At 39.6% G+C, this 26,285-nt stretch overlaps 1 protein-coding gene across 2 annotated transcripts in view; it reads left to right on the top strand.

Annotated features, from left to right (window-relative positions):
- Positions 1-10,268: 10,268 nt before the first annotated feature.
- CAV1 (caveolin 1) overlaps positions 10,269-26,285 on the top strand; it is a 36,087-nt gene continuing 20,070 nt past the window's right edge. The window contains exons 1-2 of one of the 2 annotated variants that reach the window (XM_059396525.1): positions 10,269-10,550; positions 11,972-12,136. In XM_059396525.1, coding sequence (XP_059252508.1) covers positions 10,521-10,550; positions 11,972-12,136 — 195 coding nt within the window. In that variant the 5' untranslated portion in view covers positions 10,269-10,520. Of the gene's footprint in view, positions 10,551-10,838; positions 11,262-11,971; positions 12,137-26,285 lie in introns of those variants that run through there. The other variant, XM_059396526.1, reaches the window with a different exon arrangement.

The following is a 26,285-nucleotide window of genomic DNA, read 5'->3' as shown; positions in this document are numbered from 1 at the left end:
CTGGAATATATAAAATGAAGCATAAGATAAACCAAACCCTCCTCTCCAGTTTCGATATGACCTACTTGAGGCTGTCGCAGGAATAGTCCACATTATTTGGGGTTAAATAATATAAGCAAAATGAAAATCTCCACTGAGTGTTTAGCACACTCAATCAATTTCATGGGCTCCTTGTATCAGGGCCATGCCGGGGGTAGAAGGGGGATGAAAGGGGCATAACCAAAGCACTGGAAATAAAACACCAAAATTTCCTTTTTTACTATGTGAAAGAAACAGGTGAGCAACCAATTGAATTATTTATATACATTTTATTTAGATGAGAGGAAGAATCCTATCATAATTAAAAATTTGAAATAGACCCCTAAAAAAAAGAGCCAGTTTTGGTATTATTTATTCTAAAGATGATTGAAGGGCCATGTGAAACATGAAAGATTTTGTACAAAGAAACGATTTTATTAAAACTATTCTTTTTTTCTGAGAGGGAGAAAGTCTAAGTGGAATTCTCTTACGTGAAAATTTCATTAGAGTAAATACACACAATAAGATTGTGATCATAAATATATTCAAACAAAAGGAAACGACAAAAAGATTATAAAATATTTTTCCTAGAAGAACTTTGGGAATGATAAGCATTAATCTATCTGGGACAGATTAAATGCAGGTAGGTTCTATGCTGCATATTGAACTAGGGATTCATTTAAAGGTTTTCATGATTTTATAATACTTAGAGTTGAAGAAATATTCAGAATTGTTAAGGAAAATTTCCCCAGCCTTAAAATCTGCAGTGAAGTCTGCCCAGCATGAAACACTTCATGGTGCAAGATGGGTTTTGGCTACTTTAAGCAGTCCCTAAAAAACTGTTCCGTGTTCTTAATAGTTAACAAGCCAGTGGTGTCTCAAATCTTGCTACAGGCCAATACTTTTTTGGGTGTGGCTAATGGGTTAGTTTAATATAGCTCAGGACCTTTCATACCAAAAAAAAAAAAAAAAAAAAAAACCTTGGCAGCTTCCCAGTTTGTAATTCTTGATTTCACATTCCAAGAAGCCTTCAGTTTATAGAAATGAAAAGAACTGCCAGTTCCCTGCAAGCAACTTGGCCAACTTTGCCTGTAGGATTCCCCCTTAAATGATGGTTCCTTCACTTTGTTTACAAATATTTCCTTAATAGTATGTTTGTTACTTCCTCTTGTGGAGCTGGGATTCCCTGTTAAGTCATCCAGGCTTCAGTTCTACTGCTCTTCCCATCATGTAAAGGATCTTTTTGCATGTAATTATATGTGGGGTGGGGGAGGGAAGTCTTCATTTATAGTTCTTACATTGGGAAGTAGTATTCGCTGGCATAACTCCTGACTTTGAAAATGCTTCAGAAAATGTGCATTCTCAAGTTTCCCCAAGATCACAGCTCTTAAAGTATAATGTGCATACCAATAACCTAGAGCTCTTGTTAAAGAGCAGATTTGGATTCAGTAAATCAGGCACTGGACCTGAAATTCTGAATTGTAACAAGCTCTCTGGTGATGCTGATGCTGTATCTCCCTGGACCGCACTTTGAGTAAAGTATTCAAGCCTAGTAAAGCTTGAATAGGACATGGAGAGAGATGGCAATGAAGCAGCTGCAGACAGAGAAAAGATGAAACTGACAGATATATTTGTTTGGTCCTATGAAAGGATTCTACCATCTGTCTCATAACCATAATTCGTGATACATGCTTTTAAAACACATTCACATCTCCTCTGATGTAAGCTGAATTGATTGAAGGTAAAACCAGGAGTGCAGAATTAAGCCCATCCTCTAGTATCTACAAAAGCTAATGTGGCAATCACAGATTTTCTCTGAAATTAGTGAAAAAACAAACTCATCAAATGATTATAAGAAAGCAGAGCTCTCTATAAAGATAAAATCACTTAATAAATTATCAGTATGAACTTACATATATTTTTGAAGAGTGAAGACTAAGCATCATGGCCTTAAAGGGAGTGGCTAAAGAGATAAATTTCTCTAGGTAAAAGCAACTCCTGGGAAATAGTTTATTTACTAGGGAAAGGGCCAAAAGGAAAAGAGAGTTTCCTTTGTTATATAATGGAGCTCTGACTTAAAGCCAGGTGGGTCTGTTACAAAACAAAGAGCTTTTGTAGAGGACTCCTCCCAAATATTTACATTAAGTTAAGAAAAAGGTGGAAGTCTGTATCTCCTCGTAATTTTTGCTGATATTCAGGGGATGTTATTTTATTCTTTATCATTTCATTATAGTTAAAATGGAATTTGAAAATTAATTATTTGTTAAGGTGAAAGATGAGATGTTCTAATATGCTGTGGGTTTTTTTTTTTTCCTAATATCCTGTTAAAACACTCTTCTAGTTAAAAAAAAAAATCATTCTACTAGTATATTATAAAATGGTAAATATTGCAGATATGTTACATTACATTATATCATACATATGACATTTGTTGCCCTTTTAGGTTTTCTAAGAGTTAGTCATAGTTTGAATAAGACTTATGGAGTTTTCATAGTTCTAAATGTAGTCATAATTTTGTTTTGCTTGGGTAGGAGGAAATGCAGTCATTGTCCACATGTCTATTCTACTTCTCTCAATTAGATAGATGTGATGTAGTAATCTGGTTCTGAAAATTGCTATGCCCAAGACTTATATTAAATATTTTCAAACTTGGATTAGATAAGACTGTAATTATAACTTCTATTATTGATATAAATTTATCTAGATGATAAAATGAGCCAAACATTTATTTACCTCTCATTTCATGCTTTCTGAATGCACTATCCCTAGGTTATATTATTATGTGACTCTAAGTTTAGACTCAGATTTTCTCTATTAAAGAATGCTAGACCAGGGGCTCCTGGATGGGTTAAAGCATCTGACTCTTGATTTCATCTCAGGTCATGATCGCAGGGTATGAGATCATGAGATCCAGCTCACCACTGTGCACCCCTCTCAGCTAGGAGTTTGCTTGGGATTCTGTCTCTGTCTTGGGACTCTCTCTCTTTCTGGGCAGGAAAGGAAGGAAGGGAGGGAAGAAAGGAAGGAAAAGAGAGAGAAAGGAGAGAAAGAAAGAAATCAAATCTACAAATAAATAAATAAAGATGGACCGGTTATTTTGTTAGGGCTATTATAATCTAGTTATTAAAATAATCAAGGTAGGTAGATAACCCAATTTCATAGTAGTTAGTTTGATTTCTTATGTCATCATAATGAGATGATAAATTGAACCTGGAATTTTGCAAGGATCTAAGCACAAATTAAAAAGAACTCAATGTGATTTGTGTTTGCTTCTCGTTGAGCATTTGCTCAATATTTAAGTTTATATAAGATGACAAACCAGACTGTTTTTATAGTTTTGCTTTTAATATAATATGTAAAATACAGTATCTCAAAGAAAAATTTTATAGGTAAAAAAAAATGTAAAGCCATGAGTTTTGAGCGCCTACTTTTAGAGACAATATTTTGCTACATTTTCAAAGAAAGCCACAACTTTCATCACAACAACAATAATAGTAATCCAGAACAATAATCCAGAATAATAATAATGGAGATGACAATGATAAGATAATGGCCTAATGTTTTGAAAGTAAGATAAATTGTCAACTGTCTGGAAAATCACATTCTGCTTAAAGCAAGAGAGTGCATCTTTTTTTATATGCATTTTTTTAAGGATTTTATTTCTTTTTTTGTCAGAGAGAGAGAGAGAATAAGAGGAGGAATTGCAGGCAGAGGAAGAAGCAGGCACAGGGAGAAGCAGGTTCCTATCTGAGCAAGAATTTCCCCAAGGAGGACTCAATCCCAGGACCCAGAGATCATGACCTGAGCAGAAGGCAAATGCTTAACCACTTAACCACTTAACTGACTGAGCCACCCAGGCATCCCAAGAAAGTGCATCCATCTTATCACCTGTCTAGACCCCTCTTGCTGAAGTCCTCTGTCAAGCATCATATGTGAGAATCTTCATACAGAAGTTGGCATTTAAGATTAAGAGATTTTTTTGTTACCAACTATTTAATGGGAAGATTTTAAATATACTATATAAAGCTTTACGAAAATTAAAAAAAAGATAGCAAAAGGTTATATCTAACAAACTAGGTTAAAACACAGAAAACTGAAACCAAGAACCAGTCCCTAACAACTAATGCATTTAATGCATATTTGGGAACTTCACATCTTCCTGTATTCACACTCTGCCCTGGTCTCACCATTGATGAAATTCACTCCGCAACTCTTGACCTTGGCCTAGGTCATGTGACTTGCCTTGGCCCACAGAATGGGGCAGAAGTTAAGTGTGTCATTTCCAGGTCCAGGCTGCCGAGAGCCTATGACATATTTTTTCTCTTCCTTTTTTGTAGCTGCTATTTCTTGTATCATGAAAAGAATCTTCCCCAATAGCTTGCTGGTCCAAGGAGGACAGAGACATGGAACAGAGCCAGCACAGACTTGCAGTGTAAAGCAGAGCTGCCCCAGCCATCCTAGCCTACATCAGCCAAGCCCCAGCCCACCCAGTCCATAGAACTGTGTGAACAAATGAGCTACGGAGTTTTGTAGTAGTTTATTTATGCCAAAATATTATAACAATAACTTATTGATACACCCTAAAATTCAGTTTAAAATGTGCAATGGATAGGGGAAGCTGGGTGGCTCAGTGGATTAAGTGGACCTTTGCCTTCGGCTCAGGTCATGATCTCAGGGTCTTGGGATGGAGTCCCACATCAAATCCCTGGCTCTCTGCTCAGCAGGGAGCCTGCTTCCCCTACCCCAACCCCTGCCCCGCCCCGCCTGCCTTTCTGGGTACTTGTGATCTCTGTCTGTCAAATAGATGAATAAAATCTTTAAAAAATATATATGCAATGGATAGATGAAGAAAAAGAAGTGTTGGTTCACACCATCTTTCACTTTTAACTAGCTATTGTGATATCACTCAGACATAGCCATAAAGCTTCATCTGTACTGATTTAAGAACATACAACTGTACTTTTACCAAGTTTAGTTAGGACACTGAAAAGAACTGCACTTTTCTACACATGATTTGTATCCAAAATTTTTTCTCAATAATTAATCTTATTTCAATCATATTAAATAACCAGTCAGATTGCTTTGGTCTTAGTAACAAAATATTTAATAAAAAAATTGTAAAGTAAACTGATATGATAGCTAAAGGCCAGATATATTATTCCACTATCAATATTTTGAGTTATTTAGAAGGATGGAAGCCTTAATGTAAGGCTATCAATGAAATACAAATACTGACAGAAGTTCTCCTATATTTAAAATTTGAATTTAAGGGTTTTTTATCATTCAGAAATACCAGATAGAACTTAAGAAAGATGTTACTGGCAAAACTTGGCAGGATTTGGTTGAAGGGGAAAAAGAAAACTGAATGATGACACTTCTGAAATGTTAACTTCTGTTCTTCTCTAGATGCCCCTGGAGCCCTCCCCTCCCTACCCACCCCCATGCCTAGGGAAGGATCATTACAGCAGAAAAGCAGAGATAAGACTTTTCTTGATTCCAAAAGCCTTGGTGAATGTCCTGGGGGAATTCAAGGCACAGAAAAATTCTTGGGTGATATATAAGCATGGCTTCCTACACAAGGGAAAAGAAATTGGGGAAATAAGCAAAATGATTTTTGACCTATATGTGTCTTTAGCTGAGGCCCAGATAAATTAAGAGAATCTAATAGCTGAGATATTTGTGCCTCCTGTTTCTGAGTAGGGCTCATGGAGATGGCAACCCCCTAGAGTTTCTCTGTACCACGGCAGGGCATTTCTTCTCTTCTCCAAAGCAGCTTTACCGTGGGTGGATCTGTGCTGCTACGTAAGGCCTGCCCACCCAGATTCAGTAGATACAACTAGAGCCCAAGAAAAAAACAGAAGTAGCAAAAAAGTGCCTCGAGCCTTAAAGGGTATATTGAAGGAACACGAAGGGACAGAGTAGCAGTGCTCTGAATGGACCAATAACTGAGGATGATGATGTACCTATCAGCAGATCCAAGACGGACAGTCAAGGAAGAGATTCCTCCACAGACCCACCTCGAGATTCCTTGGCAATTCATAAGCCCCTGGAATTTAGGTGCAATCCCGATGACATGGCAGAAACTAGAAATGGACTGACCTGAAGTTTCTGTCACCTGAAAGGGTGAAGTTTGTGAAAGAAATTAAGCTCAGTTACCAAAAGAGAGGAAGTTACACCTCACAAGGACTTTAGTAATACACATGTTTTCCATTTTTAAAAAATCTATAACAGGGGCACCTAGGTGGCTCAGAGGGTTTAGCCTCTGCCTTCAGCTCAAGTCATGATCTCAGGGTCTTGGGATCAAGCCCTGCATTGGGCTCACTGCTCAGCGGGGAGCCTGCTTCCCTCTGCCCCACTATGCCTGCCTCTCTGCCTACTTGTGATCTCTCTCTGTGTCAAATAAATAAAAATCTTAAAAAAAAAAAAATCTAAAACAAATAAGACAAAATGGTATTATTTGGTCAGGCTTGATGGTGGGAGTTCATTACGCTATTTACTACAACTTGGGGGATTAAACTACTTTACAATAAATAAATACTTTTATTTCAATTCTGGATCTGTAGGCTGAAATTTGTCCCTAACCCTGACATCTGTTATGATTTAGGCAGTATCCTTTGTGCTTTAAATGCATCACCTCATTAAATGTTCATGGCATCACTATTAGGTAGATGTCAATGTTTTCCATTTTACAAATAAGCAGAGTGGGGTTAATTTAAAGAAACAATATGAAAAGAATATTTTCTCATCCATTGTGATCAGGAAGATTTTTGAATGTAGAAATAGGTGTTTGTTTATTATTTTAAGAAAATAAATAGATGGGGCGCCTGGGTGGCTCAGTTGTTAAGCATCTGCCTTTAGCTCAGGTCATGATCCCAGGGTCCTGAAATCAAGCCCCACATTGGCTCCCTGCTCAGAGGGGAGCCTGCTTCTCCCTCTCCCACTCCCCCTGCTTGTGTTCCCTCTCTCTCTCTCTCTCTGTCAAATAAATAAAATCTAAAAAAAAGAAAAAAAAATAAACAGAAAAAAAGACATTTAAAATACTCAAGATGGAAAGGCCCACAACAAGGAAGAGTCTAATGGGGGCCTTCAAGCCACAAGAGGGATAGAACAGGATCAGATGATGAGGCAGATCTTCATCTAGAAAGCTGTTTCTTTCCATATATAAAATGGAAGTTATAGAACAAGGTAAGGCAGGTGTGGGAAGGCCTGAATGGAATTCAGTAGAAGGTATGTAAGGTGGTGATGCTGAAAAACAGGATAAATATTCAGCTGAACATACAGCTTGTAAAAATATTGATATTTATGCATGTAAATAGTCACCCTCTGAAATGTTCCCCCTTCCCCTTCTGACCTTCCCCTAAACGCCCCTAATCCTAGTGAGCCAACAACTAGCCAGCAGGACTCCAAGATATAGCTCCAGAGCTGTGATCCAAGTTGGGAATGACTGCTGGGTAGCTCTGCCTTGCTGGTTATTATTCTTTTTATATCACACCTAGTGATGGCCACTATTATAATCCAAACTGTAATCACTTTTCTGAACTCACTGACAAAATCATATTTGGGAAATCTTGGGCTTCTGAATATTGACAAATGTTGGAAAGCTGCTTGCTTCTTAAAACCACTGATATCACTCACTGTAAGCAGTCAAACCTTAGACTCCTAATCCTAGAGTGGAAATTAGATGAAGCCAGTGTAGCATAAGAGGATTCTAGGCTGGTGGGGACTGGAGAGGTTGGGGTGGGGGGGTGGCAGTTGGTAAGATAAGAGAATACAAAGGGCAACTAACTTCACAATTTTACCACGCGTAGATCCTCGCCAGACTATTTAAGAATCTTATGTCCCAGAAATTGTTAATAGGTGCTCTAGTTATTTATCAACTTTAAAATGTTTCGTTACCTGCAAAATTCCTTAAGAACAAATCATTTTTATATATTTAGACATCAATTTCCACATCTCTAATGCGACTGATTTGGATGAATGGTATCCCTTTTAGCTCTATATTTTTGTTAACATATAATGCATGAGGTGACCTTTAAGGCTGCTTCTTTAAAAAAAAAAAAAAAAGAACGCAAATAAGTTGCCATTTACTCATTTTTTAGTAAATGATTTAGAGAAATTTATTAACTTGCCTCCAAGCCTAAAGTTATCTGTGGGAGTATCAAAGGAAAAGATATATTGCTTTTTATATCATCTGTTCGTTTCAAATCTTATACCCATGCTAACAATGTTCTTCATTTTTATTTCTCATGAAGTTGGAGCCAATAGTTTAATTCAGCTGTTATAACCAGAATACAATCTGTTTCTTTTTGGTTCTAGCTTCTTGTTGAGGCAGGTTAATGAAAACTTTGTGGTTTTTCCTCTCATTAGGAATTCATTTTGGCATTGACAACGGTTCAGTGATCATTATGATTCCCTGTGCTGTGTTGATTTGGCTTTGCCATGGACTTCCCTAGGTTGAGTGCTAGTTAAGCATTCACTCACAGGCTTCCCCAGAAAGTCCATTCCTTGCTGGAATGCAGGACACACACTCTCCCTGTTCCTGTTGACTTTTTTCACAGTCAAGATTACTCATCACAGCTGAAAACTGAATAACAATTGATGGGAAACAGCTTCCACATTTTTCCAGAGACCATAACCACAACTGCTTTGCAACCAACTTATGAAGGAAGAATTAGATGAAAAGCAACCCTTCAGCAATCACTTAGAGGTAGACTGGGCACCACACAACACACTGACTCTGACACCACTCTTCTGTAGTATATCATGTTAGTTAAGCCACAATTTGTTCAAAATATTTAGAAATGGATTTTGGCAGAAATAAAAAATTAAAAACCCAATTTTTAGAAGATCTTTAGTATTTTTTTTTAAAGATTTTATTTATTTATTTGACAGACAGAAATCAGAAGTAGGCAGAGAGAGAGGGGGAAGCAGGTTCCCTGCTGAGCAGAGAGCCCGATGTGGGGGCTCGATCCCAGGACCCTGAGATCATGATCTGAGCCGAAGGCAGAGGATTAACCCACTGAGCCACCCAGGTGCCCCAATCTTTAGTATTCTAATAATGACTAGCCACCATAATTAATGCCAACACCTGTGACATTTTCCCTGCCATATAATTAAAGCTGATCTTTTTTAAAAATTGTATTGCTTTTTTACTATAAACAATAGCTTGTCCTTTATAGTTCTTTTATATTTTTGTATCTTCTCCCCAACTAGATAATCAACTCCAAGTTTCCATCCTCTATTCCACCTCTCCTCCCCCTTTTGTGTCCCCACCTCCATGTCAGACTGCCAGTATTTTTTAATGTAATCTATGCCCCTTCATGTATATTCTCGGGTTTGTTTGTTTGTTTTTAATTTCAAGTCATAATTTTACTTTTGATTGTATGTGGAACCTGGTAAAATGTCCTTTCCAGACAGTGAATTTCTTGACTTATTATATCGCAAATGGAAAATTACTGCTTATTGTTTAATTATCTTGTGTTGCTTTATAATAATAATTCCCAAATTCAGCATCCCCAAATTGAGGAATAGATAAACTATTTTAACTGCAAACAATTTCTTAAACTTCTAATCAATTAGAAAAACCGGGTCTCCTCTAACTCACAGGCGAGTACATTAGAAAAAAACTCTATGACAAACTTGAAGTTCTAATTAAATATTTCTACAACTGTAAATAGTTTACATATTTGTAATTATGACAGAACGTGTTGGCATGAATTTCCTTTTTCCAAAAAAGATCAGTAAAATTTAACATTTTCATTTATTTCAAAGCGTTGTAGAGAATTTCAGAATTGGTTGGGAAATGTTAAATTCTACATGTCTGCTTCTTCCAGTTTCCATCCCCATCAACTGGAGGTAAAGGAGTGTCACCAAAAGCACACCATACACAGGAACTCACACAAATTCCTTCCCTGTGTTTACATGTGAAATGCACCTAAAGGCTTTGGGTCATTTTTCCTCCCTTCCTCTGTAAAACTGGAAGATAGCTGTGTCCTGGGCAGCGCTGGAACGTGGGCGATGAGAAACGGCTCAGAACAAAGCTGAATTCTTTCTGAAGCTCCGGTGCCCACACGGGCATCTCTGCTTGCGCGCGGGTTCCTTCACTCCCCACCCCTGTGAGAATGATAACACTTCGAAAACATTCGCTCTCCGCAGGACGCCTCTGAGTGGTTCATAACTGGGAAAATCTTGCCCCAGGTTTAAAATATTTGCCCAAGCAACTCAGCGCTGGTGAAACGCTTTCTCATTGCTCTTTGCTCCCTGCGGGCGCTCCCCGCCCTCTGCTGCCAGAACCTTGGGGATGTGCCTAGACCCGGCACCGCGCAAGTCCCGGCCAACCGCTGCAGAACAAACCCTTGGAGGACGGCCAGGAGGCTCCCTCCCAGCCACCGCCCCCCGCCAGCGCCTTTTTCTCCCCCTTACAATACAAGATCTTCCTTCCTCAGTTCCCTTAAATAACAGCCCAGGGAAATCTCAGAGCCTTCATCCAGCCACCGGCCAGCATGTCTGGGGGCAAATACGTAGACTCCGAGGTAGGCTTGTGTGGGTACGCGCCGAACCCTGCCGAGCGCAAGGAGTGCCTCCTTCTGCTATCTCCCACTCCAAATATTCCGACTGCTTTCCCTGCCCCAGCCCTCTCTCGACTTCGGAACACTTCTCTCGCGCTGGCACCTCTGCGGAATGGGCCTGGGCAGAGAGGTGAAGAGGAGGCAGGAATGTTTTCTATTTTCCTATTTAGAAAAGGGGCCGGGTGCCCCATAGACTAGAGGGAGGCGGAAAGGAGGGTCGGGTCCTGAAATTAGCACTGAGGACGCATTTCTAGGTGGATCTGGGGTGCTGCTTGCTGCTTTATTTCGGGACTCCCACGGTCCAGCCCCTGCTTGCTGAGAGGCAGCGAGATGGAACGCAGGGTGGGAAGTCATTCACCCGCAATCCTGGGGACAGTCCCCGCGGCTCCCTGCCAGGCTCCTGGACGGGTTGGCTTGGGCGGAGAGCGTCCTGTTTGCACTTTCCAAAGCTCTTGGGCCATCTCAAGAACTCTTCCTGCATCTTGGCGCCTGGTGGGGGTGTTTGGAGAGGGATGGACCTCTCCTCCCCCCAACTACCACCACCCTTTCCAACCACCCTCCTGTGCTCGGGCTCCGCCCGGGTGTGGAGACCTCGTTTTCTCAAGCGCGGCCGCGGCTCAGCCACCGGCCGGCAGCCTAAGAGTGACCTGAGGGTGGGTCGAGGGCGCTGTGCAGGTGAGAGATCGTTGTTCTAAGGAGTTTAGGGGGGGCTGACACCTGGTTTACTCCAGAGATGGGAGCTTTCGACACTGTGACCACCACGGGGGTGGGGAGAGCAATGTAGGGACAAAGAAGGCTGAGAGAGGGTCGGGGACGCGAACAAGTGCGAGGGAGATGTGACCAGAAAGCAATAAAAATGGGGACACTCCGTGGGTCGGGGGCTCAACCTGAATCTGAAAGATAAGCTTGAAGAGCTTATTGAGAGGAGGAATTGGGGCTAGGGGGACAGGAAAAATAAAGCAGGTGAATCGTTCGGGGCGAGGATGGCGTAGCAGCAAGAGTGGTTGGACGGAAGTCAGAGATCGGGTCCCCTCTCCTGCTGGGGTCTCCGCAGGGTACAGGGGGCCGGGTGTGCACGGGGCGGGGGCCTAGGCGGACGCTGCGGGGTTTGCCCTGACCCCTGGCGGCGGGCTGGGGAGACAGGAGCTCCCTGCCTGGTACCGAGGGGTGTGGTGTCCTCTCCTCGATCCTCTTAAAAAGCTTGCGGCGCCAAGGAGTTTACTGTGCGCGGAGCCACCACTGCCGAGGCCGTTAGTTCGATTTTGAAACTCGAGGTTGCCCCGCCACCAGGCTGACTTCTGATCGCTTGTTTTTGTTTTTGTTTTTGAAATTTTCTTCCCATCTCCCCGGCCACCCTCCCCTTCCTGGACGTCTGCCCTGCACAGGGACATCTCTACACTGTTCCCATCCGGGAACAGGGCAACATCTACAAACCCAACAACAAGGCCATGGCAGAAGAGATGAACGAGAAGCAAGTGTACGACGCGCACACCAAGGAAATCGACCTGGTTAACCGCGACCCCAAGCATCTCAACGACGATGTGGTCAAGGTAAGGTGAGGCGGCCAGCGTGTAAAGGCCGCCGCCCCTCCGTGCCCCCTGCCCCAGGGATGCTTTCAGGGTTGGGACATCTCTCTCTGGCAAGCAGTCTGTGTATCCTTCCGTACCTTTGCCACACATACTGTTTTCTCGGCTTGATAATGTGGGAGCTTCCACGGTTGTCAAAAATGTCACATATTCCCTCCGACCTCCTGCTGGTTAGTTCAGGTGGAATTTAGCTAACTTGAGTTTCATATAACTGCACTTTTCTCCTGGCAAATGAACCTCCAGATCTCTGCAACAGATTGACCCGTACTCCTTGGGAGACAGACAGTTGCCTTGCAGTTCACCCTCTGTGTATTCCCAGGCTTAAAAGCTAGCAAAGGGTGGTGCCCCATTGCACACAAAATTAAAGCAGTAAGGTCATTGTGTAAGGTCTTGTGCCGAGATGAGAAAAGTAATACAGAGTGGGCAGGTTCTCCCAGCTCAAATCAAGATAACCCAAAGTTATTTTCTTAAAAATAATAAGGTGAGTAAAATGCTTCAGAGTAAAGGCAAAGAGTACATATAACATATATTATATATATATATAGAGAGAGAGAGAGAGAGAATTTTAACTGGGAAAAAGTGGTACTTGTGCACAACCAAGCTAATTTACACAATCAAAAATAATGTGCACCTCTTGATTTCTCCCATAGACATCTCTAGTTAGGTATATAAAGTTTCTTCTTTAGTAACTGCCTGGGTCAGGCTTCCCTGAGTTAATGGGACACTCAGGTTGGAGTTCTTTTTAATACTTTCAGAATGTGTTTAGTGGTTTAAAAATAAATAAATCAATCAATTGAATGAGTTACTGGCCAAACTTAGATTTGAGTCAGTGATCAGTTTTTTATTATCATTATATTATTCAACTTTGACCCTTTTAGCAAATCAAGTTAGAGAAATTTATTGTCTGAGCCCATCTGGGTTGGGAAATCATGGGCCTGAGCCATTCTTGGCAGAGGGTTTACTTTGAGGGGTAGGGAGGGCCAAGGAAAATCCTGGCATGGAAGTGTGAAGACCCAGCTCCGTACAACTCCAGAACAGCCAATGGGGCAGATGAGCAATTTCCAGCTACCTAGTCTTCTATCTGTGGATGGGAGGAGCTATCGTTCAGAGACTGTTCACATTTATGAATAATATATTTCAAAAAGGGAAACAATTTAACCTGTAACTGGAAGGAAAATGTAACTGTCAGAATTGACTCTCTTGGCTTGCTGGTAGAGGAAAAAGGAAAATTGGACCATTAGTGGGTTTTTCTACTAGCCAGATTATGGAATATTTAAAAGCTTCAGCAATAACAGAAGTAGCTTATAAACTGGAAATTAGGGTTGCTAGAAACAACTTACTAAAAGTGTTACCTTAAAGTGAGGGGAGGACATTTTTGCTTTTTTCCCTTCTCATGTAGCTATAGACAAGAAGAAGAGATGCCAGGAAAAGAGCCAGATTTCAGAAAGGGCTGGCTTTATTGGAGCCTCCCTGTTGTTCCACTGCAGTGTGAGTGGGATTTCTGGAGCAAGCAAGCCTCCTAGGATGAGTCAGAGAAGCCAGCAGTGTGGATGTGGGTCTCCACACATAGCATGACTAAGCTGAGAAAGAAAGGCTCCACTGGGAAAAGAGACTTCAACTCAGATGGAAAAAAGGCATAACAGGCTTAAAGGAAATAACAGTTAACAGAAGCAAGTGTGGGGATCCTCATATTTAAAAAAAAAACAAAAAACAATTAAAAGGAAGGGTTAGAACAAGCTCCTCCGGGCCTAAAGAAAACAAACCCCTCCCATTTGCTCCTATGAGCAAAATAAGAGAGAAAAGCCCACCTGGAGAAGAATTTGGTAGACCCACCTGCTCAGATGCCCAGTTGAGAGAGGATTTTAGAGAATGTCACACAGAGGGACACTCAGGCTACAAGTATAAATTCTGCCCAAAGGGTATCATCTTCCAGTAGCCCAGGAAAAGTGGCCTATACCCTATGGAGACTCCTATTTTAGAAATGCTTTTCTTTAAGTCCACGAACAAACATAATGCAGAAACAGGGATGATTTTCCTCTCCATGTTACAAGGCAGTAAATCATAAATTTCTCTAAATTTTACTTTTGACCACATAGACTTTTTTTTTCGATTTTTTTTGTTTCATTTTGTTTTTATATATTTTTTTATTTTTTTAATAAACATATAATGTATTATTAGCCCCAGGGGTATAGGTCTGTGAATTGCCAGGTTTACACACTTCACAGCACTCACCATAGCACATACCCTCCCCAATGTCCATAACCCCACCACCCTGGCCCTCTCCCCTTCCCCCTCCCCGGCACCCCTCAGTTTGTTTTGTGAGATTAAGATTCTCTTATGGCTTGTCTCCCTCCCTATCGCATCTTGTTTCATTTATTCTTTTCTACCCCCCAAACCCCCCATGTTGCATCTCCATTTCCTCATATCAGGGAGATCATATAATAGTTGTCTTTCTTCGATTGACTCATTTCGCTAAGCATAATACCTTCTAGTTCCATCCACGTCGTCACAAATGGCAAGGTTTCATTTCTTTTGATGGCTGCATAGTATTCCATTATATACATATACCGTATCTTCTTTATCCATTGATCTGTTGATGGACAACTAGGTTCTTTCCATAGTTTGACTATTGTGGACATTGCTGCTATAAACATTCCGGTGCACGTGCCCCTTCAGATCACTACATTTGTATCTTTGGGGTAAATACCCAGTAGTTCAACTGCTGGGTCGTAGGGTAGCTCTATTTTCAACTTTTTGAGGAACCTCCATGCTATTTTCCAGAGTGGTTGCACCAGCTTTCATTCCCACCAACAGTGTAGGAGGGTTCCCCTTTCTGCGCATCCTCACCAACATCTGTCATTTCCTGACTTGTTAATTTTAGCCATTCTGACCCGTGTGAGGTGGTATCTCATTGTGGTTTTGATTTGTATTTCCCTGATGCCGACCACATAGACTTCTTAAAATAACAAAAACACACAAAGTTTTACTGTTAATACATGGTACCTTAAAACTTCATGTGATAATGAAGAAACAGTGGTCAAGTTACCCAATCAGATATGGAAAGTTCTGTTTAAAGGCAAGTAGCTCTGTAAAAGCTGCCTCTGCCAACTCTATAGTCACCAGCCACTTGTGGCTCTTTCCATTTAAATTTCAAGTAATTAACATCAAGTATAATTTAAAATTCAGTTCCTCAGTCAATACTAGCCACATTCTGAACTCTCAATACATGAGGTTACTGGCTCCCAAATTGGACAGCACAGGTATAGATTTCCATCATCATGGAAATCGCTTCTGGACAGTGCCAGACTAGTTCCCTTTATTTTAAAAAGGCTCTTATACCAAGTTTAGAAAAATAGGATTAGATGGAGAAGAAATGAAACCCTGGTGTACAGTGTGAGGAAAAGCATGGTGTATCTGCACAGTAACCTTTCAGTTTCATAAAACAGCTCCTTAGGGAGGGAAAGACGAATCAGGAAATTAGTCTATACAATTTAGTTCCAATAAAATTGGTTTCTTAATCTTATTAAAGGTTTGCTGTACTATATTACATCCGTGTGGTCATTTATCCCAAAACAGTAGGCTATGAATGCTTTTTAAAATTTCCTCTGATTAAAGTGATCACAACTTCAGACCTTCATCCTTCCTCTGAGATTTCTATGTCTTCTTTTTATGTTCACGTTTTCATTTGTATGTTCACTATGCCCCTATTTGGAATTTCTATATAAATAAAACAGCTTCAAATTTATGAATCTTATAATTATCACCAATTAATTTATTAAACTCATCATATGTTAGACTACACACTGTGCCACATACTACAAAGGATAATTCCTAAAATAAGTCCTAGCAATCACAAAGATTAGAGTTAGAGAGACAAGATGCATATAGATAAAAAGTTTTTAAAAATACACATACCATATCACAATAGTAAGTCACTGCCAAATGGTAACTAATGGGTTCTTTTTTGCTTTGACTACCAGGAAACATATAGTTAGATTTTAAGTTTCATTAATACATGTTACTCCTCTCTCCCACTTTTTGTTTTGTATTTTCACTTTCTTTTTTAACTGATATGCTGTTTTATGTGGTCTCTACTGTAAACCTTCTCATCATCATTTTGGAAATAGATCAGATATATACTATAAATAAATCAAAAGTAAGCAGCATTGAGTATTGAATAATACAAAGGTTTTTAAAAAGTGAATGACATTAATTACATTGATCTTGGTAATCAGTATAGATGTATATCAGATCATCACATTGTATACTTTGAATACATACAATTATATTTGTCAACTATTCTTCAATAAAGTTTTTTTAAAAGTGAATGGTATTGATATTTAAGTATCAGGGAGACCCTGTGGATGGGGTCAACAGGGTAAAGGAAAGAAGATGGGTTACAGATAGTTTAATAGAGTAGGGCCTGAGGAGTACAATCTGAGTTGGATCATGAAGGACAAAAAGAATGCAAATAGCTGAGAAGAATATAGGAGGGTGTTCTAAACAAGTCAGACACGGAGATGGGAATGTCTCATAGAGGGCATGATGGAAGGTTTAGTAGTCCATTTTGAGTGGGACTAGAGAATCATGTGGCAGAGTGGTAGATCATAAAAGTGAACAGACTGATCATGGCCCAATGGCAGAGTACTTTACTTCACCCAGTTCTCATGGTAAATTTGGACTTTATCATCTCAGGAAGACTTAACGTTTGAGTATGGCATGATGACGGTGGGCTTTCTCAAAGATGACTGGTTAAGCTATTGAATGTAATGAAAGATAGTCAGTGTGATTGAACATAGAACAGTTAAGATGTAACTGCATCATCATCTAGACATGAAATGAGGACAGCATGCAGTGGCACTGGGGATAAAATCACATAGGCATAAGATGACAGATTCTGAGAACTGGAAGAGAACATAATGGTTACCGGCCCAATTTCCAATTCCTTAAGAGAAGCACAAACACTATAGAAGTTTAAAATTTTATCCACGTTTTCAAATGGTTACTGTCCAAAACAGGTATTTTAAAATAAGGGAAGAATAGACAAGATTACGTGATTCTTATAGACTGTTGCTATGAGGCGATAAATGACTTGAAGATGATTCTAAGATTAGTCCTGAGAAAAATCAGAACATCTGAGAGAAGGCTTTCGTTGGAAAATAAAAATATACATTTATAACTTTCTATCCAAAAACTTGAATGTAATAATTCTTAAATATGCTCAGACACAAATTTTCTTTAGCAGTCAAAAAAAGTCATAACATGGTAATCAGATTGGTTTTGATTTCACAATAATGTCCCCATGCCTCCCTAATCCTTTTCAGCTGGAAAGCATTCTAGAGTGATTATTGATTAACCTCAATAAATGGTAATTTCAAATTCTATATTTATTTGATATATAATCAAAGCATAAGATTTAAAAGATCAGATTGTCTCAGAGCACTCAGCACCCTGTTAATATTATCTTCTGTTAGAATTGGTATTGGTTTTGTTTGTTTATTTGTTTAGGAGATAGCTCCACACAATGGTGATTGATATTCTGCCACATAAGAGATCATGCACGCAATTCAGAATCTCCAGCTTGTAAAGGAGTGTTATGGTCATTTTTTTGAGGAAATTATTCTCACATCACTGAGCGATACTAAATGGGGGATATTATTCATTCTTAAGCAGCTGAAAACACTTTCAAATTCAGCCAACAATGATATACATTTTAAATGATTATTAAAAGAAAGTCTCTTTCTCTTCTCCATCTCCCACTATCAAAAAATAACTTGTTTTTAGCCGAATAAAATTTCATAATTATTTATTAAAGTTTAAGACCAGATAGACCAAATATCTTTGAATTATGGAAAAGCTCAAGATGTGGCTTATTCTTCCAATTAATAGCAGTGCTGGCTACATTTTAAAAGGGCTTAAAGTAAGAACAGCTGCAATAGTAAGCAGCATCTGGGAAGTCCAGTAATTTGAAGAACCACCTGCTTTATGTGTCCTGCCCACTCAAGTCCATAAAATAATAGACATTTTCATATTTTGAATGAAACTGCTTTTTAGTTTGCCCTACTTTTCAACATAAGATCTCTATGACGAAATGCCCACAGAGAATTAGTCCCTACAAGAATGGGGCTGTGTGCACTGACCTGTGGGATGCTGGGCCCTTTCGTGATCCTTCTGACTTGGTTTGTGTGGGGAAAGGGCAAGGCTGCTGTTTTCATATAAAGACGGTTTATGCCAAGAAACACACACCATTTCTTCTTCCATACTGTGGACCTTGTATATTATCTCCTTTATAGTACCCTAAGGCCATGGAAAAAAAGATTTGCCTACTATATTTCTTTTAAAAGAAATTCCTAAAAAAAGAAACCCTCAGCCCCTAGACCAATGCCTGACATATATCCTGATAGAGTGGAAAGAGTATTGTGCCAAGATAAGAAAAAATATTTTTGTAACTTTCTTCTCTAAAAGTTGAATGTAATCATTCTTAAATACACACACAAAATTCTTCTTCTTTAACAGTCAAGGGAAAACATGTACATAGTAATCAGATCAGTTTTGGTTTCAACATAATGGCCTATTGCTTTCATGATCTCTTTCAACTAGAAAGCATCTAGTCCCGTTACTGTGGGACTGAGGAAGGAGTAAAGAATGTCAGAGCCAATCGATTTCTTTCCCTCTGTAGTTCCTAAGAATTAGGTTTATAAATAGGATTGAACTTGTTTGGCTAATAAAAGCTAATAAACACCAACCCTAAAAGTATTGGGGGCAAGCTATTTTGTTTCTATGCTTCAATTTCTCTAACTATAAAGAATGAGAGTCATTCTCATATAATAGCATTCCCTCCAAAAGCCATCCTTCTTTCTATAAATAATTATTATGCACTATGCCAGTGGCTACCATATGGAATTAGATATGAACACTACTCACACAGAGTTTATAGCTATTTCCTTGCCTCTGTTTATATAGTTTTCTTTGTAAACTTTTCTGGAATTCCTTTACCACATTCCACTGTCTGTTAAAATTTTATAATCTTCAGGGCTTAGTTCAAAAAATGATTCATCTATAATGTCTTAAATTCTGAGCCAGTAAACAAGGCATAAGAAAAATAAGGAATATATATATTTTTAAAACAATTTGCCTCTGTTCTTGTCCTACACAAAATATAATTAAATTATGGAAAATATTTATGTTCTTTCATATTTTCTCTTCTTGTATTGGCTCTCAACTTCTAATATTCATATTAAAAAATTGAAATTTTTAGCTCTTTAAAAACCCTATAGCCTCTTTACAAACCTAAGAGTGTTTTCAAATATAACTAGGCATCAGAATCACCAGAGGAATTTTTGAAAACACAGTTGCTTGAACTTACTATAGATCTATTAAATTTAGAATATCTAGGGCTAGAGTCTAAGGATGGGTATTTTTCAAAGTTCCCTATATAATTACATTGTGAAGTCAGGTTTAGAAAGGTGGTTTAAAGACATACACTCTGGATGGGTCTATCCTAAGACAATAGAGAACTATACAGTAACACTACATAATTCTAGATGTTCTCCCTGCCAGAACAGTAACACTACATAATTCTAGATGTTCTCCCTGCCAGAAGAATATTTGAAGGTCAGGCCAGTTTAAACCCTGCCAGAGAGTTTTGAAACACCATGAAGGGCTCCCAGATCAACTTTGCTCAGTGGTTCTCCATCTCTTGAGGCCACTTAGGCTATGGACAACCATAAGCTTAGCATTGTAGAGTCACTGAGGAGTGGGGTAGCCATATGCTTTCGGTTGTTGCATACAGACAATTTAGTACTGATCAACCCTGAGTAACTACTAATAGTGCCCCTTCCATATTTAGAAGCGTCCTAGCTTGGAAGAAAAATTATAAGGTCACAGATAGATTGGTAATGGCCTATAGCCGATTCCTATAACCTGGAATACATTCAAAACCCCAACACACACTAATTTTTAGCAAAATGGGCAAAATTTTCATATGCCAATCATGACATGCCTTTCTTTCCTCTCTGCTCTCCTGCATGACCCCACTCCTGCCCATCATCACAGCCATTGAGCCGCACTATATATAGGAGGAGCTCTAATGCCAATCTACTCCACCCTCAAACCTTAGTTTCTTTCCCTGCAACAGAGGGTTAATGAAACTGACATCCTTCCATCACATTTTTTGTCAGCTCCTCCATCAAAGATTAAAATGTTTAAAATAGTTTTAACTATTTTTTCAGTTAGTCCAGGAAACATAAAATGGCATGCTTTCACATGAACCATTGTTTAGGGCAGGGGGAGTGTTTTTAATTTTGTCTTAAAGGAAATCTGCATGATCCATGTACTTTGCAACTACCAGGGGAACTAATTGGTAGAACAGATTTACACCTGCAAGGAATACCTATTTCCTGCCTTTCATGGGAACTATGTTGATGTTTCAGATATAAAATACATCTTGTTTCCTTTATTGAACCTTGAGAAGATGTCCTCTCATTGGTCATGATTTCATGGCAGGGGAAATACATATTCCTAAAGGCACAACCAAGCTTCCCCTTTAGTCATTATCAGCTGTTTAGTTAATTAAGAGCCAGGCATTTTTAATTTGGGGGAGGCTTAAATAAATTGTGATGCTGTGTGTATGTGCTTAATATTCTATCTTATAGCAATTTAAAAGTGAAGTTTTTAAAAATTGTATTCAATTTTCAATTCCTGAACCCATTAAAGACATTACAGTACCAACGGGCATTGATAGAATCTTATGTAAAAAGATAAATTGTGCATAAAGATTGCACTGCATCATCTCCTGTTTGTTGCAGGTATCAAACACAATTACATTTTTTCATTTATAATGAGTGACTAGAAAAGATGCTGATATCTGGACACAAGTTGTGAGAATGTAGAAGACTGGGAGAAAAAAGAAACAGAGATAAAGAGAACCACAAGGCCCCTTCTCTCTGTCCTGCCACCCACTCTGTGCTGGACTGAGCTTTGCACACATCAACTCCAGGATCCCCACATCCATTTCTTTGTGGGGGTCCCCACAATGCTTCCGTGTCTGATGACACAGTGTGGCCAGAGCAAGCAGTTCCCAGATCAGCAGGGCCTCCCATGCCCAGCCAAGGCGTTTGTCCCTTTATAGGCCACAGCATTGCACAGAGGCATTATTAGGCCAGGAAGTGAACTCATGAGATACGGCCTTCACTAATAGAAAGGATTAACTTCAACCAAAAAGTGCTGGAGGTGCAGGCGAGAGTGAAATAGGCGATGGGAGGCTTCCTCCAACATTCCTACAGGCTAGCTCCGTGGCACAATTCCTCCTCCAATGACTAATGGAAGACTATTATTATCACCATCACATTCAGTTTGCAGATAAGGAAACTCAGGCTTAGCCATTCACTCAGAATTACAAAGGTAAGAAGTAGTCAGAGTTTCAACCTAAACAGTGAGAGACTAGAATCAGGTTGTCACCCAGGACACTCCAGTGCCTCTCTCTCTCTCCAGCAATAGATCATAATCCAAGCAGATGGCAGTATCTGCATAGTGCAGAAAGAGATGGCTGTGTTCTTAGAGTGGGTGGGCAGCATTTGGCAAGGGGGATTCCAGAAGTCCTCTGAATTGGGAATACAGGCTTGTAGCTCTAAGGTCAGTCTCTAGATCCTGGCAGGTATGCTGGGGAAGGAGGGGGAAGGACCAATGTGAAGACTAACGTAAAACCTCAGACCTCAAGAAATCTGGATGCTGGGTGAGTTCCCAACAAGCGATGGAGGATCAAGTCTTAAAGACCAGATTAGGGGTACAAAGTGGGGGTGTAGTGTCAATGATTAGAAGTACAGCACATGCCCAGAACCAGACACGCAGCAATGCCGGCTTGTGCTGAATCACCTGAGTCTTTAAAGCACCTTGACTGCCAAGGGAAGAGCCTGGGGTGTGGCTGATCCTGCCTGGATATGTGGGGAGGAGCAAGTGTGAGAGAATAAAGCAGGTCCTGACAGGCACTCTGAATTTAACAGCTTCATTTAAAGTTCTCGATTTGTCTGTTTGAATTCCAGATACTTACGCTGTTACAGTAATACATTGTGAAAACAGAAACAATTGAGAAAAACCTGAATTGTATGCTAGTGGGAGAAATGCCTCTTTAATCCTGAAAGTAGTTTCTCTGAGACTTCCTCCCTGGTAATTATGTATTTGTTCTCAAAAACAAATGCCAGAAGTAAGGAACAGACTTCATAGGACATTTTACAAGGCACCATTAATCTCTCAGAAGAACAATTGAAATGTTCCATCAATCATGGCTCACTTGTTGGCCTTGTCTATACGATTAGCAGTAATAATAGATAGCTGGAAATGGGTATACCAAAATCTGTCAAGGCAGTGGAATTGCATTCTCTGGATTTCACCCCCAATTATTTTGGTTACGTCAACAGATCTCTTCCTCAACCGACCCTGAGCATCATGGTTTTTAGTAGGGAGAGAAACTGTTTGTCTAAAATAGTTAATAACCACCAATTCACCAATTTATTTTGAGTAAACCCCTCCACTACTCTAGTTATAATTATAGAATGATTCTCATTCTCAGATATTATGCTCCCTGAGGAAGGTCATTCAACAAATACTTAGGAAGCACCTGCTCCACACCAAGCACAGAGCATGTCATGAGTCCTACTGCATGAGTGTCCACCTGACACACTACAGCCATCTGCCAGGGCTCACCTGAAACACCCGGGCTTCTATTAGCCTTTGCTGACCACCCTCTTGGAACTGGTCATCTCTTCACTTTGCTTCCACCACATCTTCTTTTTATTCTATTTTGGCATATATCGAAGCCCTCTGAGTATTCTGCTTCTCTATCTCCATCCCTCTCTCCCCAACTTTCCTTCCTATTGCATGCCTGCCTTCAGGGTAGGACAATGGCACCCTGGTGGCCCCAGGACTATGGCTTCCCTGTACCCATCTCAGGGCTCCACACTGAGTCTGTCATCAGCAAATGGATATCAAATTGAATCTGCTGAAAAAAATCTGAAATTCTTCTTTAAGTAACTGAATGTCTCCTGTGAGTAAAAAGACAATAGGATTACATTTCTGAATGTCTTTCTTGGCCCCTTTCTCCAATGGCAGCCACATTTTAAACCTTCTAAGAAAAAGCATATCCAAATAATGAATAAACAAATCCAGAAACTTTCACTCTATTTACCAAAGTAAAGAAAAAATATGTTCTGTGTATATATTTATTATTAAGAGTTTTATTTTTATCTGTTTGAGGAAGACACAGATGAATCTCTCCTGAGCCTTCAGTAAACAGGCCATGGCACCTGGATGACCTTCTGGGGCATGGAGGGTAAGGCTAAACTCCTAAGTATCTGTCAGGCAGGACAAGCAAATTCCCAGAATGCCAAGAGATGCTATTGCAAGTGGTTGGCATTGCCCACTGGGACAGAAATTTGAAGACTGACAAGTGGATCTCAGGCCACATGAGAAATTCCTTGCAAAGAGAGGGGTGGAAGGACTCCCTGTCAGACCATATGCCAACGGACAATGGCAAACATCAAAGAAATGACTAGGTCAGCAGACAGCCCTGAAGAAAAATCCAAACCTTCCATACCTGAGGGAGACAACAGCTATAAGAAGCCAGAGCCTCTTTTTTCTTCTCTTTGGCTTTCTTATTTCTAGATTTCTTAAGTACACAGAGCTCAGAGATTTTACTAGCTGGGAAGGAGTGACCATTAATATCCACCATTCCAACAGCATAGAAATTTCTTTGTACCTCGGAAGTGGTCTTTTATGAATTTCAGAACCCTTCTCAGAAGGAAAAAAAAAATAGACAAAACACACAGATGTCTCTAGAAAGGATCGGACATCATTCATTTCATTGTTGATGTCTGTACCAAGTCAAACAAATGCTAGCTCCTTTTCCAAATGTGCTACTTTCTCTCACCTCTTGTGAGAGAAGGTGGATTTACTGTAACATGTAAAAAGTAAGACTTTTCAATTTGACTCCAAATAGTTTCCCTATCAACAAGCTAAATATAGAAAATCAGGATCATTATCAGTTCAGAATAAATAGGACTAGGAAGTAACCATCAAAAAAGGGTGACGATGTGTGATGAGAATTTTAGGTGTGACTGGTATCTAACATACAGCCAGGACCACAGCCCTAGCACATTCAGTATTTTATCAATGACTGGAATGAATAGGTTAAGAGGACTCACAACTTAAAAATGACACCAATCACAATGACCTGTTAACATCTGTGATAAAAATAACATCAAAGTGCTTTTGACAAATACCAATCACCCACAAAAATAAGATTAAGACCTATATACAAAGTGAGATAATGCAAAATGACTAGAAATAATGAACATAGATATTAAGTAGGAAAAAGTGGGTAAATTTATGAAAAATAAGAAAATACTAGGAAAAGATTATCATTTTTGTGGGAGCTTGTGATATGGAAACCCAAGATGGTTGGTGAGTATAATGGATCAGCTCATAATACCACAGTCCCCACAGGACAAAGATCTCCAGGGTGATAATCACTATTGTAAAGGTGCCCTTAAATGAATTTACCATGCTCCATTCCCCTTGGGCAATAGGGGATAGAAACTAAGGCTACCAGTTGTTCATAAACATTAAACATCTCAATAATTTAATGATAGTTTAAAGGAAATATAATGGGGGTGGGTGGCTCAGTCTGGTAAGTGTCTGCCTTTGGCTCAGGTCATGACCCAAGGGTCCTGGGATTGAGTCCCACATCAGGTTCCCCACTCAGCAGGGAGTCTCCTCCTTCTACCGTCCCCTGCTCCTTGTGATCTCTCTCTCTCTCAAGTTCTCTCTCTTTCTCTCTCTCAATAAATAAATAGAATCTTTTTAAAAATAAAGGAAGTATAAAGGATGGAAACAAAAGGACAATGTAATCAGAAGAAATGTCACCTATAAGATTCTCTGCCTCACTTGCTGTTTGTCAGACTTATTAAAAATGGGTTCCTCTTTTGATCTTTTGAGGGAAGTAGTGATGCTACAAAGATCCTAAGGAGGAACAAAAGGAAAGAGATAAGGGATGAAGAGACACCCTCAAGTTTGGCTGAGGAGGGCTGCTTTGTCTGGAAAATCTGTTAGAAGAGCTGAAGGAACATGGAATGACAGTCGTCTTTAGGTGTGCCAGGATATTAAGAGACTTACAAGAAAAATACTGCTTGGACACAATCACCATTCAGGACAAGGGAAAAGGGGAAAGGGCTGTACCCTTCATTTAAAAAAAAAAAAAAAAAAATATATATATATATATATATATATATATATATTAGGTTACCTGGGAGAAAGAATTCCAAGTAATAAGAGTGGTTAATCTGAGGGTATCACAGTTGTTTTAAAATGATTGTGTGTTAAATTCCTTGTCTATGTAACTTCTCAAACACCTCTACCTCTACAATTACTATTAGGTGTATAATAACACTGACATACAATCAATCTCATAATTAAGCGCTAGCATACATACAAACACTTTCCTCTATTCCAGGATACCTGGTGTATTTGGAGGCAAAGAGGGGTCAGTATGGCATTGTTTTAAACAGTGGTTGAGAATGCAAGTGGTAAACATCTAAAAATAGACCACTGCAAAATGCATGCATTGTCTGTACCAAAAGGTCAGTATGAAACATTATCTTTATGGCAAGCCTGCCCATCCACTCCCTCCTACACATTGTATATTCATACAATTTCTCAGCTTGTATAAACCCCTATTGTGATTTAAACTCATGAGAGAGAATGGATTCTGCAAAGGGTGTCTGTTTTGTGACTTTTGACCAGAAGTTCTTTACCCAAGCTGTAGATTATCTGGGGAACATTTTGAAATACTGTTGTATCTATCCCATCCCTAAAAATTCTAATTGAACTGATCATGATGGGACCCAGGCCTATGTACTGTGCTTTGTTTTGTTTTGTAATGTAAGAGCTGGAATTGAATCTAGTTTAGACACTCAGTTAGAATTTCTTAATAATAAAAACATGTAGTGTGATAAAACTTTCAGGACCATAAGGGCCACAGTGGGGAAATTATTACTTCTTTAGGTCCTCATTTGGGGAGTCTTAGCATTTGATTGGAATATGATATTGTCTCTCAAATTCC

Source organism: Mustela nigripes, chromosome 4, assembly GCF_022355385.1.
Source record: "Mustela nigripes isolate SB6536 chromosome 4, MUSNIG.SB6536, whole genome shotgun sequence".
Lineage (NCBI taxonomy): Eukaryota > Metazoa > Chordata > Mammalia > Carnivora > Mustelidae > Mustela > Mustela nigripes.
This window is presented reverse-complemented; position numbering and strand designations above follow the sequence as displayed.